This window comes from Triticum urartu, chromosome 3A, assembly GCF_056163025.1.
Source record: "Triticum urartu cultivar PI428250 chromosome 3A, HENAU_Tu73, whole genome shotgun sequence".
NCBI lineage: Eukaryota > Viridiplantae > Streptophyta > Magnoliopsida > Poales > Poaceae > Triticum > Triticum urartu.
In genome coordinates this window covers 614,896,979-614,919,053 of record NC_141875.1, presented here as the reverse complement: position 1 = coordinate 614,919,053, position 22,075 = coordinate 614,896,979, and the positions used below count along the sequence as shown (strand labels likewise).

The window sequence follows — 22,075 nt, the reverse complement described above, 5'->3', positions numbered from 1 at the left end:
CATACATGATGACTTGGACATTGTGAGAAACTTAAAACTGCTTCTCTATATGTTTGAGCAAATGTCTGGATTGAAAATTCCTGAAAAGTGAAGTGTTCATGGTGTTGCATGATGAGAAGAGCCTGATATATATGTTGATATTTTTAACTTTCAAATGGGTTCTTCGCCAATCAAATACCTCGGTGTGCCTGTTTATGCCAGTAGACTACATGCTAATTATGAATTTTGGCATGTATAAAAGATTGGAAGGATGAGAAACTAGTAGTTTATCCATTGGGGGTAGGATAACAAGAATAAAATAATGCATGTGTAGTATGCCCGTGTGCTATTTCTCCATGTACATATTTCCGAAAATGAATATAGGGGTATGGAAAAGACTATGAGGTGAGTTTTCTGGAAGGCTCTAGTAAGAAGAGAAAAATATCATAGGGTTAGATGGCTGGTGGTGTGTAGACCCAAGAAGACAGGAGGTCCGAAAATTCATAATCTAGAGAGGTTTAATGTTAGTCTGTTATGCAAATGGTGGTAGAACCTTGAATCCAGAGAATGGATGTGGCAAAAGGTAGTGAGGAAGAAAATATAAGATTTTTAGAGGGATTTATCAAATACATGATACAATGAATGACTCGCCATGTTGTGCTGACCTACTAAAAATCAATTATTTGTACCTTCAGGGGATAATAATGGAAGTTGGTAACGGGCTTTTTGGGGTGATAAATGATGAAGTAATAAGCCTCTCTTGTTTATTTTTCATGGCCTATTTCAACTGTGCAATGAACGGGAGAAGGCAGTTAAAAAAAGAATGATATCGATAGGACAATGACATTCAGGAGATGGCTGAATGAACAAAATAGGTTGTTATGGAATATGAGAGATTTATTTGGGAAGGACATGGTTATCCCAAGAGTATGACACTCCCATTTGGCAATGTAACAGTAAAGGAAGGTGTTACTGCTCTATAAAAGGACAACATTGGAGCAACATGATGATGGGGAAGGCAACGAGGTGAAGTTGTTCTGATGATTGTCCAAGATGTTGTTTGTGACGAAGAAGAAGATGTTGAGACATGATCCAGGAGATGGATGAAGATTAAAAAAAACATGATTGCCTTACTTTCTGGAGTAGTGGGTTTAGAGCTTCATCTATGCTTTATCTTTTGGCGATAATGTGCTTCCTGGCAGCAGTTCCTGCTTTAGTCTATTCTCCTGGCTAGTCTTAGCAGGCGGCAGTTGGGATATAATTTTCTTTTTTAAAACCTTATTATTGGCTATTTTCGTTTTTTATTATGTTGTCTCTATGAAACCCTAGCCTATTTTAGGATTGTATGTAAAAGAAAGAGATTGACATAAGAATAAGATTACGTGAATATGAAGCACGCAATCATCGGCATGCATCTGAAGATCTAAACCTTTTCATTTGGCACTCGTACGTTACTCCCGTCGGCGTAATATCCATACGAAAGCGTAAATGGTAAAATACGTGGACACAGCTTGAAACTGTAAACTTGTGTAAACTAAAGGGCAGAGGCTCGTTTCCATCGGCGGGCCTGGAGGACAGGCGCGGGGCCACCGGTCGAGCGCGCGTCGGGGCGGCGGCGGCGGCTTGGCCGTGGTGGCAGTGGCAGATTTCCAACCGCCTCCGCGTCTCCGCTCACATGCGAAGCCATTGCTATTCACCTCCGGACGGGCGAGGAAGAACGCGGGTACATCTGATACCCGCTACTTAGGCGCACTCTACAATCCTACGTTTAAGGTGAAGCTGGATTATTCTCTCTAATTTATTCGGTTTCCATCTTCTGCAGCGTTGGATTTTCGCAGGAGGATATGCCCAGTGAAAGAACTGCCTTCTCTCACCTGTCAAAAAAAAAGAAAAAGAACTGCCTTCTCTCGGCGAATCCAACAAATTTCTGCAGTGAAATTGGTGCGTGTAACTCCACTTCTCCTGTACATTTTAACATGTGGATACAGTACTGCTCTATCTGTAGTTCAGATTTAGTACAGTGTTTGGACCCTGTGACAACAAATTTGTGCAAACTGAGTGTTGGTTAATCACGCCATGATAGTAGCAATTCCCATCCTACTCATCCGCAGCTTGCCACAACTGAAAGTGATTTTTCGATCCCAGGGCACGGGTCGCCTCTGAACTTGGCAGGCCGTACCGGAATCGCGCACTTCCTTCTGCCTAGGCAAGCCTGAAGCAATAAAACAAGCACCCAAGTTTTTAGGATTGCAGTGGTAATAGGATAGTGCATTATGATATCAGCATGTAACTTCTGGAAGGACAGAGGGCTTTACATCCTTTACGACAAACTCCGTTGTCTCTGCGTGGCAACTCCCGAGGCAGCTCCTGCTAGAGCTTCTGCAGTCCTCAGCCGGATTTCCGTAGCTCGCAAACTCAATATCCGTGATGCGTTTGCCTTGCTGACACCGGAGCCGAACTGCTGGGTGCTTTCTGCGTGACAAGAGTGATGGGGTGGATAACTCATTCACACTACTGTATACTCGGGTAACCGACATTGTGTTCACGCTTATCTGTAGCGGATCACCACCCATTTCCTCCATGAGGACGAGGGTGTTCTCTCTAGGCTTCAGAAAGTATTGTGGTACGTGGTACCTTCAGAAAAGACAAGCGAATGAGACATCAGTTGCTGTTCATCATTCGAGTTCAAGAAAGGATTTTGTGTTGTTAGTAGTAAAACTAGTTATAGTACTGACAAGGACTGGGATGGTTGTCCGCTAGGGGTTTTGAAGGAGGCCCAATACCGTCCGATGCTCTCTCCATTGATCCACACCTCACCCTTCCCCATACTGCTGAGGTTCAGCGTGACTGGGTCATTCCCCCATGGTGTGTCAAATGTCGTCTGCACCAAATGACAACAATTTCCCAAAGCTGTCGGTTACTGTCACTGTGGAATAAACATGTAATTGAAGTCTGTCAGGAATTAAAGACTTATGTACATTTGATGTACCTTGTACCAGATAAGTGGAAGGTGCATGGACTTATTGATGGCAGTCCATTGCGCACGAGATGATCCTTCCGGTGTGTATATATTATTCATTTCTCCAGATAAGCCAATCTGCACAAAGGTAACTGATTGAAAATTTGAATCTGAGATTGATCTATCGATTCAGAATCAGTGTTGACCTGGATTTACTTGGTGTTTCCACAGCTCATTATTCAGAGAATGTGATTTGTGATCTCCCTGTTGTATGCTCACTTTACGAACTCCAAAAATTCTTCGCTCCATGTACGCTCCAGAGTCCTTTACTTGTTAGAGTAAAACTCAGTCCATTGCAAATAGTAGGTAACATGCTTTTCTAATCCATTTGCTGTGCTTAATTTCTTATTAGTGCTTATGTAGAGTCAACTGAGCTTTTCCCTTTGGGGTCCACTAGTCACAGCTTGGGTGGTGTGTTTTGTTGACACACTTTTTTTAGCTTAATTTTCAGTCAAGGAACAAGAACCAATGATTTTCTAGTGAGCCTCTTTCTTGGTTAAGCTGACTAGTCTATATGTTGAAATCTCTGTCAGGGGGTTATGTTTTTTTTTGTATTTTTAAAATGTTGTTCAGTATTTTATTCATATATGCTGTAAAATCTGAATAACACAATTATCATGTACTCCCTCCATTCCAGATAGTTCTAGGATTTTCCTAGTCAAACTTAGTAAAATTTGACCAAGTGTATACACATATCCGCAAAGACTGACAATACTAAATATATATAATATGAAAATACATTTCATAATGAAACTAATGGAATAAAATTTATATTGCAGATGTTGATATAATTTGATGTATACTTGGTCAAATTTGATGAATTTTGACTTCAGAGAATCCTAGAACTTCAATTATTTTGAAACGGAAGGAGTATAATTCAACAGAAACCATGCTCTGCTGATGTATTTATTGGACTGCAATGCTGCCTGATGGATACCAGTTGGATGGCACCTCATGCGCTCCTTGATTTTAAATATCGACACCTTCGTATTTGAGAGTCTATACAATTAAGTGAAAGTCATACCGGTGATCCAACCATGACACTTAGCAGTGATATGGAGTTTTGTCCTTTCCTTAGCGTAATAGGTGTCTTGAGAATGATATTTCTAGGTCCATCATGACTCCCATGCGCACTACCTAATCACATATGGAAGAAGATAGCAAACATAGCAAATATACAACTGAATAATAGTTGAGGTTCAATTTTGTGATGCTATTCAGTTGGTGCCTTCTATAAACTGCACTGAGATAGTATTTCTGTCCATACCTACATAATCATTGTTGATGTAAGCATGTAAAACATGTGCTTGTGACTCCACATTAAGCACTAGCTGGGTATCCCCATTTGATCTATAATCATATCTGCATGATTTTCATTATTTTATTATTAATGTGGGCAGGATGAGGTATTAAAAACCAATGTAAACATTAAACCATTAAACAAGCTGGAGCTCATCTTACCTAGTAAGGTACCAGAGATAATCTGTCTCATCTTTTGTAGTTGAGAGATGTTCAAAAAATCGATGTCCAATGTGTGTGGTGTTGTTTATTGCCAGAGGAATCGGTTCTTTGAATATTTTCCAGCTATCAACATTGTTCAGAGACTGGACAACTTGTGCTGTTCTTAAACCATGCTGTGCATTTACCTGCCCAAAGTAAAACTGATAAATGAAGCACTCCCTGCAGGTCTGCAATGGCTGAAGAACTGAGGGTAGTTGGCTCACCTTGGCTGTTTCAAATACTACCCTCCTGCAACTTGAGAGGATACTTATTGATTTAGGAGCTAGCTGGAATGATGCTTCACCAAATTGGATATTTGATGTTTTATGCTTGTCCAAGTTCACTAGGAAAGCCACACAGTTGGACTCAGTTTCAAAAACATGTCCCTGTAGTATGCCAAAAGTTAGCCGCATAATTTTACTGAAAAAAAAGTATACCTAGTTTCCTTTCACTCTGCACACAAATTCACCTCTTGTTGCTCACCAAATGAGTAAGTAGAATATGATCCTGAAAGTAGTGGTTCTTCAGATTGCTTTACTGCAGCATGCAATTCTCTCAGATGAGACCATGTTGATTGCCATATTAAACCTGGATGTATGCTTGGTAGTTCAAACATCAATATGTATATATTTAATCAATTATCGTGTTCTCCAAAATTAGTGTTTTCAAGATCTTCCATTGATGTAGATTTCACAGATCATCAGTTTCTAACTAGACATGTTACATGGTTTGATTTTATGTGCCTTCCTGGTGGAGTATGCTCATGTTATAATATTTAATTTACAAGAATTTTGAATAGTCGCTTTTAAAATATGTCAAAGATAGCTTGCAACGGTAGAAATACTTGCCATATTCGTCAAGTGGAGCTCCATCATAGTAGCTTGTTGTTACATAGGAGGATGCAAACCTCCCAAAGTTTGTCCCGCCATGATACTGCATCATAATCCGTAATTGTATGAGATCATGAATGAAATACTAAACATATTTACTGAGAGATCTTAGGGAAGCTTCTTAAAGTTTCCTTGTAAGCTGTACCATGTAGTAGCTTACAAAGCTTCCTTTTTTTCTTGCTATAAAAAGTGCAACTGCAAAGGCAATATCTGCTGGTGATCTGTATCTTGGGTCATGACCATATAAAGGATAGCTGTATGCAGAGAAACTTGCAATGTTAGGCCTTATATGGTTATACCCCTGGGAATGTGAAAGATCCTCAGAGAAAAAGCAAAGAGTGTTTGTCGCACCGAGATGTCCAATTTTCGGTCCATAAAGCTGGCTTGTTTGGCTTATTTGGCCCAATAAATGTTTCCCCGCAGATGAGCCCGTTGCAGGTATTAATCTAACCATGTAATAAATGTTACACTGCTTTCAAATTGTGGATAATCTGCAATCCTGCATAATGGTATAAGAAAGGGCACTGACGATGGGATCTGGAGCATCGTCTTGTTTGCACATCATCCATGGAACGCCGGTCTGAAGGTTTACAGCCATTACTGCTGCCCAGCGAACATAAGGTGGTCCCCTTGAATGAAATGCTCCCTCGATTAGCTTATATTCGTTCTCAATCTGCATTTTAAATTTTAGGGTTGCACAAAAAGATCAGCTAATACAGAGCACGAGGGTCAAGTATTGTTCAACTGAAATACCTGTGATATGATTATGGGACCTCCTTGTGGATAGTATAATTTTTCATCCTTCATCATGTTAACTATTTTAGCAACAAACTTTTGCATATGTACCTGCACGTATTCAATATTTAAGTACGATTCATCTACCATGATAGTTTAGCATGACATAATGTCGCTCTATGGTGCTTGTGCAGTTAGGATTACACGGACAATTCATAATCTGGTTTTGCAAACCAAACAGTCTATATTCTTGTAGATGCATCTTTTCAGTTTTCTTGCACTGTTTGTTTCTGGCAGTGAGGTTGGTAAGTCTGTATCACTGTATGCAATATACTACTCTCACCTCATATATAGTCTGGCCTCATAGACATCTGTTTTCACCTATGTATTATGATTTTACCTCACAATCATTTGTCATTTCATTTGTGCTTGCTTAAAATGCATCCTGTGGCTATTTTGGTTATGCTAATGGGTTTCTGAGGGTAGTATGATGTTTTACAAGCTAGAACTACGATGAAAAAATATTCTGAATATTTGGTAATACTATAACTCATTTTACCATGTGAACAGAGGATTGAAGGAAACAAGAAATTATATTTCTATTCTGAATAATCCCGCTGCAGCAAGATTCTGTATGTTATATGGTTGACCATATCATTGTTCTAGGCTTCAAAGGCACTGTGTTGGGTAGTTGATACCTTGTAGGGTTCATTGTCGCATCTGAAGGTAATGTTTGGGACACCACGCAACCAAAATGGCAAGCCTCTGCATGAATAAAAGATCTAGTAAAAGCTTTACATGTTGAGGACACCACAGAAATGAAACTCTTCTCTGAAATTCATGTTGGAAATGCACTTCATCATCTCATTACCCGTATTTCCATTCTGCCTCGATGAATGGGCCGACCCGGAGGCTCACATAGAGGCCTTGAGCATGGATTTCTCTGATGAACTTCACAAGATCGTATCTTCCTTCGAAGTTGTACTGGTACATTAAAAATGAATTTGAACACTCTTAGCTGCAAAATGCTCTTTTACTGAACTTTTGCCTGCTGTTGCTGTGCAGGGAGCACCCACCTGACCTTGGATAGGCTCATGGACATTCCAGAAGACGTATGTCTGTATGACATCCAGGCCACCTTCCCTGGCGCTCTCTATGAGTCTTGGCCACATCTGCTAATTGGATTGTACATTAGTTTGAAGGAAAGGAACTGAGGTTTTCTGCTTCATACAGTATGATTCGTGGCGCATGCTTGATTGCTTGATTGCTTACTGTATGTATGTATGTATGTATTGACTGAACTAATTTGATTGCTGGGTGAAACTTTAACTGAACTAATCTGTTTATCTAGTGAGTTAGATTTTCTGCTGTAGTGTACTAGCAATCAAGAATTTACTTTAATTAAAAAATGCTTGAAATGATGTCTTATTTGGGGTTGACAGTTACGGCAGCATTTACCTGTCACTCTTCCATGTTGGATGAAAAAGTGAGACGCACTGAAAAACAAAAGTGCGCCTTTTTGTGGTCGATGGACTGATTATGTGAATCACTTCAGTTATTCAAACACTCAGAAAAGGAACCCAGCATTTGCAACTTGAAATGATGGGATCCACTTCTAAGCAAAAAAGAATTGGTACAAAATGACACGCACGAAAATATCAATCAGTACAAGAAAGCTTGTTGAAATTTAACTAAAAACTGCACGTTTTTTCACATCAGAAAGCTTTACTAAACTACTGGTTACATCACAGTGAATGCTCGAACAATAACGTCGAAATTAAAATGATGAATCCACTTTCAATCACAAAGAACCAGTACAAGGTCACACGCATGAAACATAACAATTCAGGAAACGGCATGGTACCTCAGGTGTGCTTCTTGGGTAGTGTATATCGCCGGAGAAGAGCATCCTCCTGGCGCCGTCCAGCATCAGGCTTCTGCCGTCGTACGTGACCTGTCTTCTCGCCGTGCCGTTATGTGCTCCCTTCTCCTCGTCGGCCCAGACTCTTCCTGCCGCCGCCGCCGACGCTCGTGCCATTAACGCGGCCAGGAGCACCGCCGTGATCGCTGCTGCGGCGGCGGCCATGGACATCTCTCTCGGTTGCTACTGCTTGCAGGCGATATGCTCGATTGATTTCCTTGTATATATGGAGCTGCAGCGATGGCAAGTAACGCATGCTTTCCCCGGGAGTCGCGGGGACAGATATTCATATGGGGGAAGGTTGGAGGTTAGGTTGCAAGGTTGTGGAAAAGAATTCTACGAGACCAGATATCACGCGAGACCCATCTTGATGAATGACATGTATCATCCATCAGGATGGGTCTCATCTGCTAACCGTGAAACCTGGTCTCATATAATTTTTTTCCCAAGATTGTGTATGCATGCATTTTTCTTTAAATGTCGTTTACGATCTGTATAATGAAAACACGTTGCAACCTTCGTGGCCAGTGCTTTGAGATCCAGTGTGAGTTTGTGCCATCACGCTCACTAATTCTTTTCCCTATATACGATACATCATGGGAAGACATAATTCATGCGAACTTGAAGGATCAGATTGTCTTTTGGTATACGCTTAGGCGGCTAGAGCGAAGTTCTCCCCCCATCCAAGCTTCCCTGGCCAGCCCATGAGTTCTCCTCCCCCTGCCTACCGCTCCGACGGCCGGTGACCGTGGGGATGAACCGATGAAGCTCTGGTGTAGATTCCTGCCGTCTCCTTGGGACGATAAAGTTAGGGTTTCTCGTCATACATTCATGACATCAAGATCTGGCATCAGGTGTTTCAAATCGATTCAAGGGACTCCAGAGTGTTGGTCCTTAGGGGCTAGGGCCACGCGGTAATGCCCTTGCCAAACCCACCGATTCCTGGTCGATGCGTCTGGAATCTAGACTGGCCTCACATACCAACACTAATATTTCCCGCACATTTTGTCCTCACTCGTGCGCACCTGAGAACAAGTTCTTAAATTTCTTCAAGCCAAGCACGCTTTACTTTAAGATTCCTTGAGGATGAGCTTTTTGAAAAGAAGGGCCGCCTTGTTGATATGAATAGTCTATCATTTCTATTAAGCCGGGATATCACACATGTGCACGAAGACTTCCGGACTATCATCGGCAAGGTCAGATCGCCTCTAGTATGGGAGGGGCGATAACGACGCGTCAGCGGCTCATCCTGACGGAGATAGTGGACGTTCAGTGGTTCAGAGTCTTCCACGTATACATCATGGGAAGATGTGTCATTTTCACAGGAGTAGCCACTACGATGCCTTGGCTTACAATGCACTCTCACTAGTACCGCAACAATAAAGATCTTGCCCTTGCCTAGCCTTCACCCGTGAAAAGCGAGGAGGCGGGATACCCAACATACAAGTTGTGTCACGACCATTGCTAGACATCTATGTGGCATGACCACGACTCCAATGTTGCTTAGGTCAATGTAGTGCCCCTATCCCCGCTCCTAGGGAGGCTTATGGTTGTGGATGGCAGGACCCGGTCGAACCCGGACCTTAAGAAGGTATCAGCTAGGAAGTGCCTATGATGGACTAAATCATACCTAGAGGCTCACACACATCGGCCAACCCAAAAGCGACACAAAGTCACCAAGGCACAGGAGTGAGACCAGACACACCAAAATCTCCATTTGTCATATCTAGGCTCCACAACAACCCGTGAGCGCTTAAAAAAGAGAACGACGTCATAGTAGCGCTCCGCCGCATGGCCTAGTGAAATGGACCTAAGGTTTTCCATGTGTTGAAGAAGGGAGGGGGCTAGGTCAGGGTAGACAACGTCGACATGCATCATTTTCGTTCGCATCGATCATCGCTAAGCATGAATTCGCACTAGCCCATTACCTTTTAACCCCTCCCTCCCCCCCCCCCCCCCACCCCCAAGATTGTCAGAGCAAGGCCAAAGATGGGGAAGCAGACCACCTACAATACCAGCATAGAGAGGGAGCCACGTCTCGTTGTCGATGAATAGAGGGCACTAACCAGCATGGGCCTTACCGCCAAGTAATGTCGGCCTCAAGGACACCGGCCCACTGCTTCTTTCCTAAAGGTGATGGTCACCATGCTTCCCCTCCCCACCTTGCACCCCCTTTAGAGGCCAGATCCATGCCCAAGGAGGGCCAGCGGGGCATTGCCACCACTGACCTCTGCTCGCAATTTAGGGGGACCATCGTGATGTCACGCCTCTAGGGAGAGCGTGTCGCGATGGGCACCTACCAACGACCACGAGGGGAATAGAGAAAAGATGCTAACTGTGGCGGCAAGATAGGGATTCGTCCATGTCTGCAAGAAGGAGCGACGCGGGGACGCATCGTTCTCATTGCTATAACGTATTCACATTTCACAGTTTTTTTTTACTGTGTTCAAATTTCGCAGAAAAATAGTACTCCTTTCCAAAATTCTTGTCTTAGATTTGTCTAAATACGGATATATCAAGTCACATTTTAGTATTAGATACATTCGTATCTAGACGAATTTAAGACGAGAATTTTGGGACGGGGAGTAATGCAAAATCTACGGTGTACCGAATACGGTCTGGACTCAAACCATTTCCGCGTCCGCCTTCGAAGTGCCGGTTACGCCTATCCACCCAGGCTACGCACACCTGTAACTCCATCCCCCATCTCCTTCTCCCCAAAACTTCCGACTGTTCAAGGTTCAGACCCACGCACCGCACACACCACCAAGCCCATGTCGGAGGCGTCCTCTTCCTCGGCGGCGACCCCGGCCTCGGCCCCGCCCCCTGCGCCGGCGCTGGATCCGGAGGCGATCTCCCTCATGGCGGAGGAGGCGCCGCCGGAGGAGATTACGCTGGTCGTGAAGTGGAGCGGGAAGGAGTACACGGTGCGGGCGATGGGGGACGACACGCTGTTGGAGCTGAAGCGGCGCATCTGCGAGTTCACCGACGTGCTGCCCAAACGCCAGAAGCTTCTCTACCCCAAGCTCATACTCAACGACGAGTCCGTCCTCCTCTCCTCCCTCCCCTTCAAGCCCAACGGCAAGCTGACCATGATCGGGTACGCGCGATCCCCCCTGCCCTCCTCGTGGCTCTTAACTCTATAGTTGCTTGGTTCGGATGCGTGCCTGCGAAAATCAGTGCATCCGCATGGAATTGGATGATTATTTTGTATCGCCCCGCGGAAACGCTAGGTTTCGGTTGGTGAAATCGGTGGGAGATGCGAGCTTGGTGGGGATCGAGCGCAGATGCCACGGTTTCGCAATGCGAGCGGCTGGATTTGGAATGCTCTGTGAACCAATCGCTAAACCCTAGCTTGTTTGATCTCTTCTGTCTGTGTTGTGTGTTGGTGATTAGAACAGTTGCTTTGTATGATATATGTTCTGGAACTGTGGAATTGGCGTATTTGATGGTGGATTTGGGCATTCGGTATTTCGGTGTGGCCGTGTAAGGAAAACAGGAAGTACTTGTCTGTTTGACAGTTTAGCGTTAGACGAATGGATTGGGGAATAATGTGGGTGGTGACAGCCGAACCGCCGCATCAACTGGCGCTGATAGATATTAGAGTATGCGATTTTCAGCTGAGAAGGATAAGATTACCTGCTCAAACATTATTAGTTATGGGCTGTAGTTTTAATAATACTTGTGTGTGCTGCGATGGTGTCCCATTTAGAGTGGAGTATGTTAAGGGCACCACCACCAGTGAAATATCTGAAGTAAGTAAATTGTTTGCCTGTTGAATAACTGTAACTGGTGGTTGCATCATGAACTTTGTTCAGCCATTTTTTCACTTTTGGATCAGAACAGTTAGTTATTCTTCAATGGTTACCATTTTTTATTTGTTTTTGACTTATGATGATACCATTTGGTGGTTGTTGTCTTTTACTTATGAAGATCGATAATGTGGCATTCAGTCTACATAGTATGGAGATGGTAACTGAAATTTGAAATGAAGTTAGAGCAAATCTAGTCTGTTTTTTTTCCGCGAATACACAAAGCTTGCGTATCTTTTCATCGATAGAAGAAAGGAGAATGAGTACAATAGAGGATACAACACATGGCATGAACGCAAGGAGGCATGAGCATGGAACCCGGAGCAGAGAGGAAAGGGGTGCTCAGCCCAAACAGGGAAAAGGACACAACTAAACCCACCAAGCCTAAAACTAGAGAGACATGCCTAATCAGCGAGACATCGAACATCTCCAAATCCAACACCGGGGACGCTACGAGCGAGCAAGATAGCGCCTTCAAGAAGGGGAACGACGTCGTGCCGCCGCCGCCATCCGATCCAAAGAATTGGACCTAGGGTTTCCCCCAAAGCTCGAAGAGGGGCATGGATAAAGGCCATGGCAGCACCTCCAAGAAGGGAAACGACACGCACGAGTGTTGCCGCTGCCAGCATTGGTAAGCTGAGCATGCATTTCGCCTGGCCTAACTCCGAGCAATCCCGTAGCCGCCAGATCAGGATCCGAAGATGAGGAAGTCAGTTTGCCGGCCGACCGCCACCTCAGAAGGTGATGGGGCTGCACCTTCTGAGGTGGAGGTACTTCATATTCATGCCATGAGGTGGCTATACTTCATATTCAAAACTAGTCTGTTTGGATGGTGATTTTCTGGGTCCATAATTTGCCCTTGTGTCTAAGCATTTTTTTCTGGACACATTTCAGTAGTAACTTCAAATAACAAAGTTCAGTTTTGTTAGATACTTCATATTCTGTTTTATGGTGTTAGCTACCCATCATATTTTTACCCATATTTGCCAATAATTTTGATAATGGGTTGTTGTTCGGTGAATCGTATTAAGCTGCATAAATCAACAGTTAAAAGTTCGTAAAGATACTAGTGGAATACTTACAGAAGTGAGGTAATTGATTCTGTTCACATAGATAGATCATGAGTTCAGGACTACTTTTATTTACAGTGAGATGATACAATTTGGGCGTGGAGTGTGGATTACTGCTGTAGCCTGTAGGATAACAATCTTATGCCCGAATAGAAAGAAAGAGCCATGGGCGTGGAGTGTGCATTACTGCTGTCAGTGGTGAAGCTACTCCTAGACTCTGATGTCAAGTGGCATCACAAAAAAAATTAAAAATTAGCCTGCATAACCTAGCTATAAATTACTCCCTCCGTTCCAAAATAAGTGTCGTGGTTGAACTAAAACCACGACACTTAATTTGGAAAGGAGGGAGTACTGTATATGTGTACACAAATACTGTATACATGTACTTGTTTGAGCTTTTGACATCACTAGATTCAACTGCTAGCACTGCCACTGACTGCTGTAGCCTGCGGGATAACATTCTTATGCCCGGCTAGAAAGAGCCAACATTAATGTTAATTTATCCCTTGAGCTTTACTCAACATAAGTATATTATAATTTTTTTTAAATCAAGGTCTTGAATTCAAATCACTCTTTTGGTGCATTCTACCTCAAACAACATGCTCCGTTTCATGTAGTTTCCTTCCGTATGGAAGGTGCACACTGGTCCCTCACAGTAATTTATAGATCTGTTGTATTGTCTTGCACCGAATTTCAGTACTGTTGAAGACGAAATATTTGTGGACCGACCAGATGATCCAGAGGTGCTCGATGATTATGAATTTTTCAAAGATGAAGTTACTGCTATAAAGGATAATGTTCTCTACAAGCAAAAAGTGAAACGTCGTGCAAGCCAGTATAAGGTATATTTCCTTCGCATTTTTCTTTCTTGCTATATGTTTCTTCCATATGCATGTTTGTGTAGTTCTGCACTGGTACCTATTTGTGTTAATTCTGATGCGCTTCTTGGTGCCTGCTCCCCCTTCAATCTGTGTGAAATTGGTCCAACTTTCTGCATGGTCCAGCTTCGAGTAATTTAAACACTTCGACATTAGACATTACTATGTGATTTACCATGTACTCAAAGCTTTGCGAGTCTTCTTGTGTAACAGTACAATGATGGACCTTCTTGTATCTCTATACTTGAACCTAGATTCACAAAGTTCTTTGAGCAATGATCTTTTAACCATAACTCTGGTGTGTATCTCCTTTGTTGTGACCTACTGTTGAGACAACAACAGAAGCAACCACTAAAAGGAGTCCATACTGTTGGTTATGATTACAAACGGAAGTTGTTGGGCCTTACTGCCTTGCTAAACTTACTGTAAGATGAATTTGAGGTGTGATGACAAAGCGCTTGTGTCCTGTATTTGCCTTGGTTGCCTTGTATAAAGTGATTCTCCAGGTCTGATTAACACATCTTTTTGTGCCTATGCATGTAGATCAAGCTCTTGAATCCATGCCGCGATGGAAAAAGATTGCTTGTGTTAGACATTGACTATACTCTGTTTGACCATAGGTCTCCAGCTGAGAATCCTTTGGAACTCATGCGTCCATGTAAGTGCACTTTTGATCCACAAAGCTGTGTTTTTCAGTCAGCAGACTTGAAGTTTCATGCCATTATTCCTTTGCAGTTCTCCATGAATTTCTCGCTGCTGCATACGCAGAGTATGATATCATGATATGGTCAGCAACAAAGTAAGCTTTTGCTACCGCAAACTATCTATTCATCAGTCATGATTGCAATGTGAAATTGGTATAAATGATCACTGTCGATCCTTGAATGCAGTATGAAATGGGTGCAACTGAAGATGGAGCAACTTGGAGTTCTCAGCAACCCCAACTACAAGATCACCGCCCTTCTGGATCACATGGCGATGATAACTGTGCATGCTCCTGACAAGAAGGTTTTCGACTGCAAACCTCTTGGTGTCATCTGGACTAAGTTCCCCGAGGTTGGTGTTCTGTGCTCGAGTGCATCACAATGAATGCGATATTTTCAAGCTTAGTTATCTGACCATTGCCCCCGGCTCCCCCATATGCAGCACTACAACGAGAAGAACACGATCATGTTTGACGACCTCAGGAGGAACTTCGTCATGAACCCACAGAACGGCCTCGTGATCAGACCGTTCAAGAACGCCAGTAAGAACCGAGGCCGCGATCAGGAGCTGCGAAAGCTCACGCAGTACCTGCTCTCCATTGCGGAGCTAGAAGATTTCAGCAAGCTGGAGCACGACGGCTGGGAGTCCTTCATGGACGAAACCGGCAAGAGACGCAGGCGCAGGTAGTTTTCTTCAGTATAGTGATCGGCAGGCAGAAACCCTACTACTTTTTGTCAAGTGCCATCGACTGCACAGACTAGCGCACCAGAATGAGCAGGAAAACCCTAATGTCCACTTGAAACACACCGCGAGAACACCCCATGCTTAATCCGCGTTCGACTTTTTGGCGAGTTACGCTTGTTTCCGAGCCTTCAGCTCTGCGCTTTGCCAGCTTCAACGTGGAATTATTAGCTTTTCACTGTGGTTTTTGGTCCATTTGTGTTCGCCATCAGTGTATCTGGCCTCTAGCTTGCATTGGCGCGAACTGTTCTGCAACAGGTGGTAGGGAGGGTGGTAGAGTGGTATCATGAGCAGGCCTGGACCTCCGATGGGGGATTTTGACTGGGCTGAGTTATTACTACTGCCAGTGTGCTGGTGATGAACTGATGACTGCTGAGGCTAGCTAGCATCCGGCTGACTGACTGGCTCTCTCCCAGCCAACGTATCATTTCGAGTATCATAATGGTGCTGCAGTCTTACCAGTCTACGGCGTCTGTATGTAGGAACCAGGCCAAGTTATTATGGTCCCTGCCTCAACATTCAAAAAAAAATTAAAAAATTATGGTCCCTGGCTAGCTAGCTGTCGCCGTGTTCGTTTCCTTGTCCCGCCCATTGCACAGGATCTTGATTAAGTTATCTCAGCCGTATGTTCATTTTTTACGAAGGAATCACGCTGTTTTTTTAAGCAAGGTTGAACAGAGGTTCTTCAAAGGGTGGATTCAGCCGAGGTTATTTTACCTGTATTTTACATGTAGCGTTGCAGCTACCTAGATTTCGGTTGGGTTTTTCATTGCCATCCGCGCCTTCACGTGGCAATCGGGGTTCTTGCCCGGTTGCTCCCCAGCCGACGACCATCATCAGGGCACGGGTGTGCTGGGATTTCAGTGAAGGATTCCCTGCAGACAACAGCCGCGTGTGGACCACGGCCATGCCTAGCCCTAGCCAAGACAATGATGCGCCACTGCGCCCCCTGCTCCTAAACTTGGAGCGAATTACCACTTTACCAGGCCCCGGCCGACACTTGTTCTTTGGATGTCACCGCGATGCCAAACTCGTTCGTTTTAGACCTCCAATTTTCACTTGCCACCGCAGTGACTTTGTTGGGTGCAAACCATGCAGCAAAGAAAACCTCAACATACTCGAGCAAAGCAAGCATCACTCAACAACAGCATCAGTCTTTTGTGCAACACAACACGATGATGGTACATCAAGGTACAGATTACAATCTTGCAGCAGAAAAGATTAAGAAAAAGGTTGGCAGTACAAATTACACACACTGAAAAGACGGCAAGGCTGTAGGAGGAGGGTCAAATCCTAGGACTCTTTCAGACTTTACATTTTACAACACGATGGGGGCAGCAGCGTGCACGATCCACCGCAGCGACACACGACACGGCCGCATGCCGCACGCCTGCACGGACATCTTTTTTTATTTTTTATACTCGATCGACGGGTTAAAAAGCACAGAACGGGACAGATATACGGGAGTAAAATATGAGAGGATCACGCAGGAACGAACTAGACAGACAAACTCAGCAGCAAACTCTATAAAAACATGGTCGTGGACATGGCGGATGGGCAGGTCAGGCGAGGAGCCAGAAGTTCTTCTGCCACCGGGTGCTGACGAGGTAGCCGCCGACGCCCTTGCTCTGCTTCCTCACCGCCAGCGTCAGGCACTCGGCCTGGTTGATGCACTGCTCCACCACCTCCTCCCCGCTGCTTCGCGCCAAGCTGCAACCACACCACACACACACACACGTTCCCATTTCTTCATTCAGACAAGGTCTAGTAGAAGCAGCTAGTGATGACAAGATGAAAAGTTAACCACCTGACCCGGTTTCCACATGATGCTACTTTACTACATTTTGCTGTGATCTTGTCGACATGAATGAAGATTGGCAACAGTTATGGGACGCTTGCTTTACTTAGTTGGGGGATGCAGCTAAGGGGGACAAGGAAAAGCATCTGGGATTTATGGATGGCACATGGATCTGCACTAGTCGGGTGGTGTTTTCCGGAAAGACACGCACGGATGGACCCTGCCATTGAACAACGGGTGTGAGCCCGATCAAGCCTGCCCAGGAGCCGTCGGTTGTGAGTAGTGACTCGACCGGACCCGCTCATCAATCAATTATCACAAAAGGCTTTGCTTGCACAAGATCGCCCACTCGAATGCAAATCCACTACTGGTCGGTAAGATGAATCTGCTGGTGGTTTACCATGTTCTTTTCCTGAAAGGATGAGCTCTACCAGTACGTACAGACGTAAATACGAATACAGATGTAGCAGTGCAGCTGAAGTTTTTTGTTGGGATTCGGGATGCAGATATGAATGACCCTGAACTACCACCTTTTAAAAACCGCACCACACGCCGCACTGTACAGACTGACACCATGATAGATTCTCCCGGCCGGTAGGTTTCTATCTACTCACAGTTGACCTAAGCCTAACATTTTTAACACAAGCACACAATAGTGATAAGGTAGATAGATACAGTATTCTTAAAAAGAAAAGGTAGACAGTAGATAGACACAGTGATGTCTGATGTGTGGTGAGGATATATAGATGCTTACCAGCTTAGCCAGCAGAAGGTAGAGGGCTTGGTCTGGCTGAGCACCAGCACGGAGGCCTCCAGCTTCTTCACCTGGCTGAGGATGGTGCCCAGCTTGGGGCCTTGGATCACCAGCGCCTCCACCTCCACCTACCAACATCCACACGCAAAACCCGTCTCCATGGCATGAGCATGAGGACAAACCAACAGTTCATGCAACGTACGGTGACAGGGGAGTAGAGTACTACTCGTGTACTGCGCCACATTGAGGCTCTGACTTTCGATTCAAGCAACCAAATAAAAGCAGATCACGGCCGGCAGGCTTGGGTTTCGTACGCAGTAATGCCCATGTTTACGGCCGGTTTAGGTGGGTTTTTGCTTGGGGTTGGGGCGAGCCCCCGCTGGCTTGGCTTGTTTGCTTGCTAATCCGTTCTTTGTGCCGGCTGAGGGACCTTTGGGTTGGGGCCTGCCGAGATCCATCCGGCGGCCATGAAAAGTGGGCGGGCGGTGATTCCCTTTTTTGTGTGTATGTTTCTGATCTGATCTGTATAAAATACAGGGGCCAACCAGATGGATAGACTCACCGTTTTTAACCAAGTACTGAAGGTGTCTCTCCCTCACCATGTGAACTTCAGGATGGCGGGATTAACCAGGAAACCGAAACTTCACGCTATTGACTCTTGGCGGCAAGACTATACTTGAACATTTTCTCTAGGCCTAGTTAACATGCTTGCAATTTCAGATAATGAAGCACGCTTGCATGACTATATAGAGAGGCCTCCTATATAGAATATCAAGACATTTTCTCTAGGTCTAATTTCTATGAACTACTACAGGAAACAGGAAGTACAGAGGAACTCCTTTTCAATAAATAAATGAACTCCGAAGTACATGTTCTATTGGTGGTAAAACACAACACAAACTTTTTGTGAACTACTCCTAGAATCTCTTGGGCATGGTTCCAGGCGCATGCTTCCAAAGGGGGAGCCCGAACCAAGCTAGACTGTAGAGACTAGAGACAAGCTCCTCAAAATGGCGATTTGAAGCAAAAAAGAAGCAGCACAATTAGCTAGCTCGAAATAGTGAGATAGTTACACGGCATGCATGTACTACTTTTGTTGGCTGCGTGATGCAGAGGCCGGGATACACTCCTTTTTTGGGGGGAAATGCAAGTATTTTCGTCCAAAAAAAGGAAGAATGCTCGTAACTTGACAGAGAAATGGCACACGTATAATACCTCAGGCCTGCAGGCCTTGCAGAGAGTGCCGAGGGAGTTGGCGAGGGAGGGCGCCTCCTCCGCTCCGGCGCCGTAGTGCGGCAGGACGTGGAGCAGGGTGAGGAAGTCCCCCCGGTTGGCGACGTGGGTGAGCGCCCACATCATGGCGTGCTTGGCCCCGGAGCTGTCGTCGACCACCACCATCACCCGCTTCCTCCCCGCGGCCGCCGAGGACGACGCCGCCTCCCCCTTCCCGCCGCCGCCGTACCCTCTCCCGGCCCGCTTCTTGGACCACCGCCTGGAGCCCCTCCTCCTCCCGCCGCCGTACCCGTCCTGCGCGGCCTGCAGCCCGTTGCTGGAGCTCAGCTGCCTCAGGAAGTGCTCCCCGGAGCCGCTCGCCATCTTGCGGCGCCAATGCCGGCCGCGCGCGCGCTCGCCGTGCGCTGGCTGTGTCTGGTGCAGAGGACTGTGCAGGAGTGGAGTGATGGTAAGCTGGTGTTAAGGGGAGAGAGTGGCACGGCCGGAGCGATATAGGGGTGGATGGGCGGGGGAGAGGACAAGGCCGCTTAAAAGAGAGGAATCATGGAGCGGGTGGATTAGCCCGGTGGTGGTCACGGGCGCGCTCCACTTGCACTGCACACACATACAGAAAAAACTGAAGAAATAGAGCTTAAGTGTTTAAGCAGAGAGTATAATGGAGTGCAAGTATAATACTTGTACAAGGGAATCGCTGCACATTCTCGTCCGTTTTGGCCTTTGCGTATGCACCATCATACATGGGTACGGATGATTTTCGTGGTCTCAGCCAGGGGCTGGCTGTGCGCGGGAGAGAATATGTCAGGTTTCGTCGACATGGTTAGCTCCAAAACGGGACGGATTGGTCAATACGGCATCAATCGTAATGCACGGTGCTCTTGGCGCTACCCCCACATACGCTTATCATGTAGCACCCATTAATTCCAAATGGTTTCCATATGCTACCAGTACCAGTGGATCTTGTTTCTTATTCACGTGCTAACCCACCTAGCTATCCGGCTAGCCCTTTGCGTGTGCAATCTCGGGCAGTGAAGCTAGGAATAAACATCTCTCGACCTCACTCTCAGCGCGGCTCTAGCTGATCCTCTAGCTCAAATCCCGCGGATTTGCATGCCAGGACCAGCTAGCTAACAACGAGCCAACGCCTCACCCGCTCAAGCCTCTGACAGTCCTCACACAATTCTCGCCGTATGCACGGTTGCACACCACGCAGCTCCAACCAGACATTCGAGAGCGGTGTTGAACGGATGCACGGGCGATGGAGGAGCTAGCGTAGTACGTGTTGGGTCGGGACATGTGCATGGTCCATATGCTCTGCATGCATGGGGCAGATTCTCGTTCTCTCGTCCGCTTCTACAGTCCCACTCCTAGCTAAGCCCTACCAATACGAACACCCCCTTGTGACGGGGGGGAACAGCCTTGCCAAGTTTTCACCGAGGCATCATGGCCGAGCAGAGCTGGCTAGGGCCGGAGGGAGACGTGGTCGATGCTTCCATGATCTGCACGAGGAAACTGGCGCAGGGCGTGGGGTGGTGCTGGGCAGGCATCGCGGACGGCAAACGCAACGCAGCGCGTGCATGCATGCATGCGCGCCACGGTACGTGCGTGCTCATCTATTGCTTTGCAGAGTTGCGTGCGTGCTGCTGCGCTAAGCATGTGTATCACTGGCTCACTGCTGCTGCTGCTGTGTGATGTGTGCTGGGTTAATCTCATGACACGGACACGGAAACGGGAAACGGGCCACGTGTGTGCGTGCGTGCATGGTATTAATTGATCTGCTGCTTCGTGTGTAAAATTTGCTACGTGATGTGTCGCGACTGAGACTGACCGTCCCGGCTGGACAGACAAACTGGGCGCCGCGCGTATATATGGCAAAGCAGTAGAGCTGCCAGCTCTCAAACGTCTAGTCACGCACGCAGGATACGGCGTACGTTGATCCTCATTTGATCAGCTCTGAAAAAAAGCTTTTCATGTGCGAAAAAGGTCAAGAGAAAAGTGTATACGTACTACGTACCGCAGCACGCAGTGAAGCTTCAAATTAAGACCGGCCAGTGAGGGTGCAGGCCGTCAGCCCGTCGCCACACCAGCCATCATCAAACCTGATACGCGCTGCCTGTCAGGAGTCAGGACGCCATTTAAGCAGCAAATTAAATCAGCAGGTAGTACGCCCCCAGTGTGCTAAGGCCAACTCCAAAGCACGACCCTAAAACTCACCTCATTTTGTCCGGATTTTATTCATATGGGGTAGAAATAGGAGAGAAAATGCCGGACAGAGGTCGGACAAACTCGGTGCACGTAGCGCTGCTACCCCATTTTTACTCCATTTCACCAGCTGTCCGTTCTCGTCATTTATTCGAACACGTAGCAGGTACAGCAGACTCGCCGCTACGACCGCTTCTGCTCATGCACGCCCTTGCTCCCGTCGCGTCGCATGCCCGCTGTCGCGCCCGACGCGCACTGTCCTTGTGCCCTCGCTCCCGCCGCGCCCGCGCGCGCGCCTCGTCCGCCCAAACTCGCCGTCGCCCGTGCCACCGCGCCCCACGCCCGCGCCATGGCGCATGCGGCTGCGCTTCGTGCCCGCGCGCCCGCGCCAGGCCGCCCGCGCTCGCGCTCGCCGCCCGCCGCCACGCGGCCGCGCCCCGTGCCCGCGCACGCCGCGCGCCTGCGCCATGGCCGTCCGCAGCCGCGCCCCGCCGCCCGCGCCATAGCGGCCCTGCGCCCCCGCCGGGCCGTCCGTAGCCGCGCCCCGCGCCCGCACACGTCGCGTGCCGCGCCCGCGCGCCCGCCCCCGCGCGCCATGGCGGCCCTGTGCCCGCGCCAGGCCGCCCGTAGCCGCGCCCCGCGCCCGCGCACGCCGCGTGCCGCGCCCGCGCGCCATGGCGGCCCCGCGCCCGCGCCCCGCGCCCACCCAGGCCGCCCGTAGCCGCGCCCGCGCGCCCGCCCCCGCGCGCCATGGCCGCCCGCTCGCCGCTCCGCCCGTGTGCGCGCCTGCTCGCCCGGTGGCCCCCCCTGCCTCGCCTCGCCCCGCCCCGCCTCGCTGCTG

The 22,075-nt window shown here is 47.0% G+C and overlaps 3 protein-coding genes and 1 long non-coding RNA gene across 12 annotated transcripts; 2 read left to right on the top strand and 2 right to left on the bottom strand.

Annotated features, from left to right (window-relative positions):
* Positions 1-1,512: 1,512 nt before the first annotated feature.
* On the top strand, positions 1,513-7,592 carry LOC125545439 (uncharacterized). Of its 6 annotated transcripts, XR_015598678.1 has the most exons (8): positions 1,513-1,702; positions 1,802-1,920; positions 2,979-3,086; positions 3,170-3,304; positions 4,685-5,826; positions 5,905-6,009; positions 6,694-7,110; positions 7,189-7,590. It is a non-coding gene; the product is annotated as an uncharacterized LOC125545439 (long non-coding RNA). The 6 variants fall into 6 exon arrangements; XR_015598676.1 differs by having other exon boundaries at positions 5,905-7,110; positions 7,189-7,591; XR_007300034.2 differs by having other exon boundaries at positions 4,685-6,009.
* Positions 1,927-8,398, bottom strand: LOC125545438 (beta-galactosidase 7). Of its 3 annotated transcripts, XM_048709374.2 has the most exons (19): positions 7,988-8,398; positions 7,200-7,295; positions 6,995-7,107; positions 6,822-6,888; positions 6,142-6,234; positions 5,918-6,061; positions 5,740-5,834; positions 5,534-5,642; positions 5,347-5,431; positions 4,968-5,086; positions 4,723-4,884; positions 4,460-4,644; positions 4,266-4,360; positions 4,023-4,135; positions 3,155-3,262; positions 2,969-3,076; positions 2,715-2,860; positions 2,295-2,613; positions 1,927-2,191 (listed from the first exon to the last, which is right to left on the bottom strand). In XM_048709374.2, exons 1-19 carry the CDS (start codon positions 8,213-8,215, stop codon positions 2,081-2,083), a joined length of 2,496 nt encoding a protein of 831 aa, XP_048565331.1. In that variant the 5' UTR covers positions 8,216-8,398; the 3' UTR covers positions 1,927-2,080. The 3 variants fall into 3 exon arrangements, with proteins under 3 accessions (XP_048565331.1, XP_048565330.1, XP_087369718.1); XM_048709373.2 differs by having other exon boundaries at positions 4,460-4,884; XM_087513592.1 differs by lacking the exon at positions 7,988-8,398 and having other exon boundaries at positions 4,460-4,884; positions 7,205-7,297.
* A 2,328-nt stretch (positions 8,399-10,726) lies between these two features.
* LOC125545436 (ubiquitin family protein) lies at positions 10,727-15,428 on the top strand. Its single transcript, XM_048709370.2, has 6 exons — positions 10,727-11,144; positions 13,624-13,768; positions 14,348-14,462; positions 14,540-14,603; positions 14,695-14,860; positions 14,951-15,428. Exons 1-6 carry the CDS (start codon positions 10,819-10,821, stop codon positions 15,194-15,196), a joined length of 1,062 nt encoding a protein of 353 aa, XP_048565327.1. The 5' UTR covers positions 10,727-10,818; the 3' UTR covers positions 15,197-15,428.
* Positions 15,429-16,384: 956 nt separating this feature from the next.
* LOC125545437 (Adenine nucleotide alpha hydrolases-like superfamily protein) lies at positions 16,385-19,614 on the bottom strand. Of its 2 annotated transcripts, XM_048709371.2 has the most exons (3): positions 19,018-19,595; positions 17,803-17,930; positions 16,385-16,960 (listed from the first exon to the last, which is right to left on the bottom strand). In XM_048709371.2, the coding sequence occupies exons 1-3, from the start codon at positions 19,396-19,398 to the stop codon at positions 16,813-16,815; spliced, it is 657 nt and encodes a 218-aa protein (XP_048565328.1). In that variant the 5' UTR covers positions 19,399-19,595; the 3' UTR covers positions 16,385-16,812. The 2 variants fall into 2 exon arrangements, with proteins under 2 accessions (XP_048565328.1, XP_048565329.1); XM_048709372.2 differs by lacking the exon at positions 17,803-17,930 and having other exon boundaries at positions 19,018-19,614.
* Positions 19,615-22,075: the final 2,461 nt, after the last annotated feature.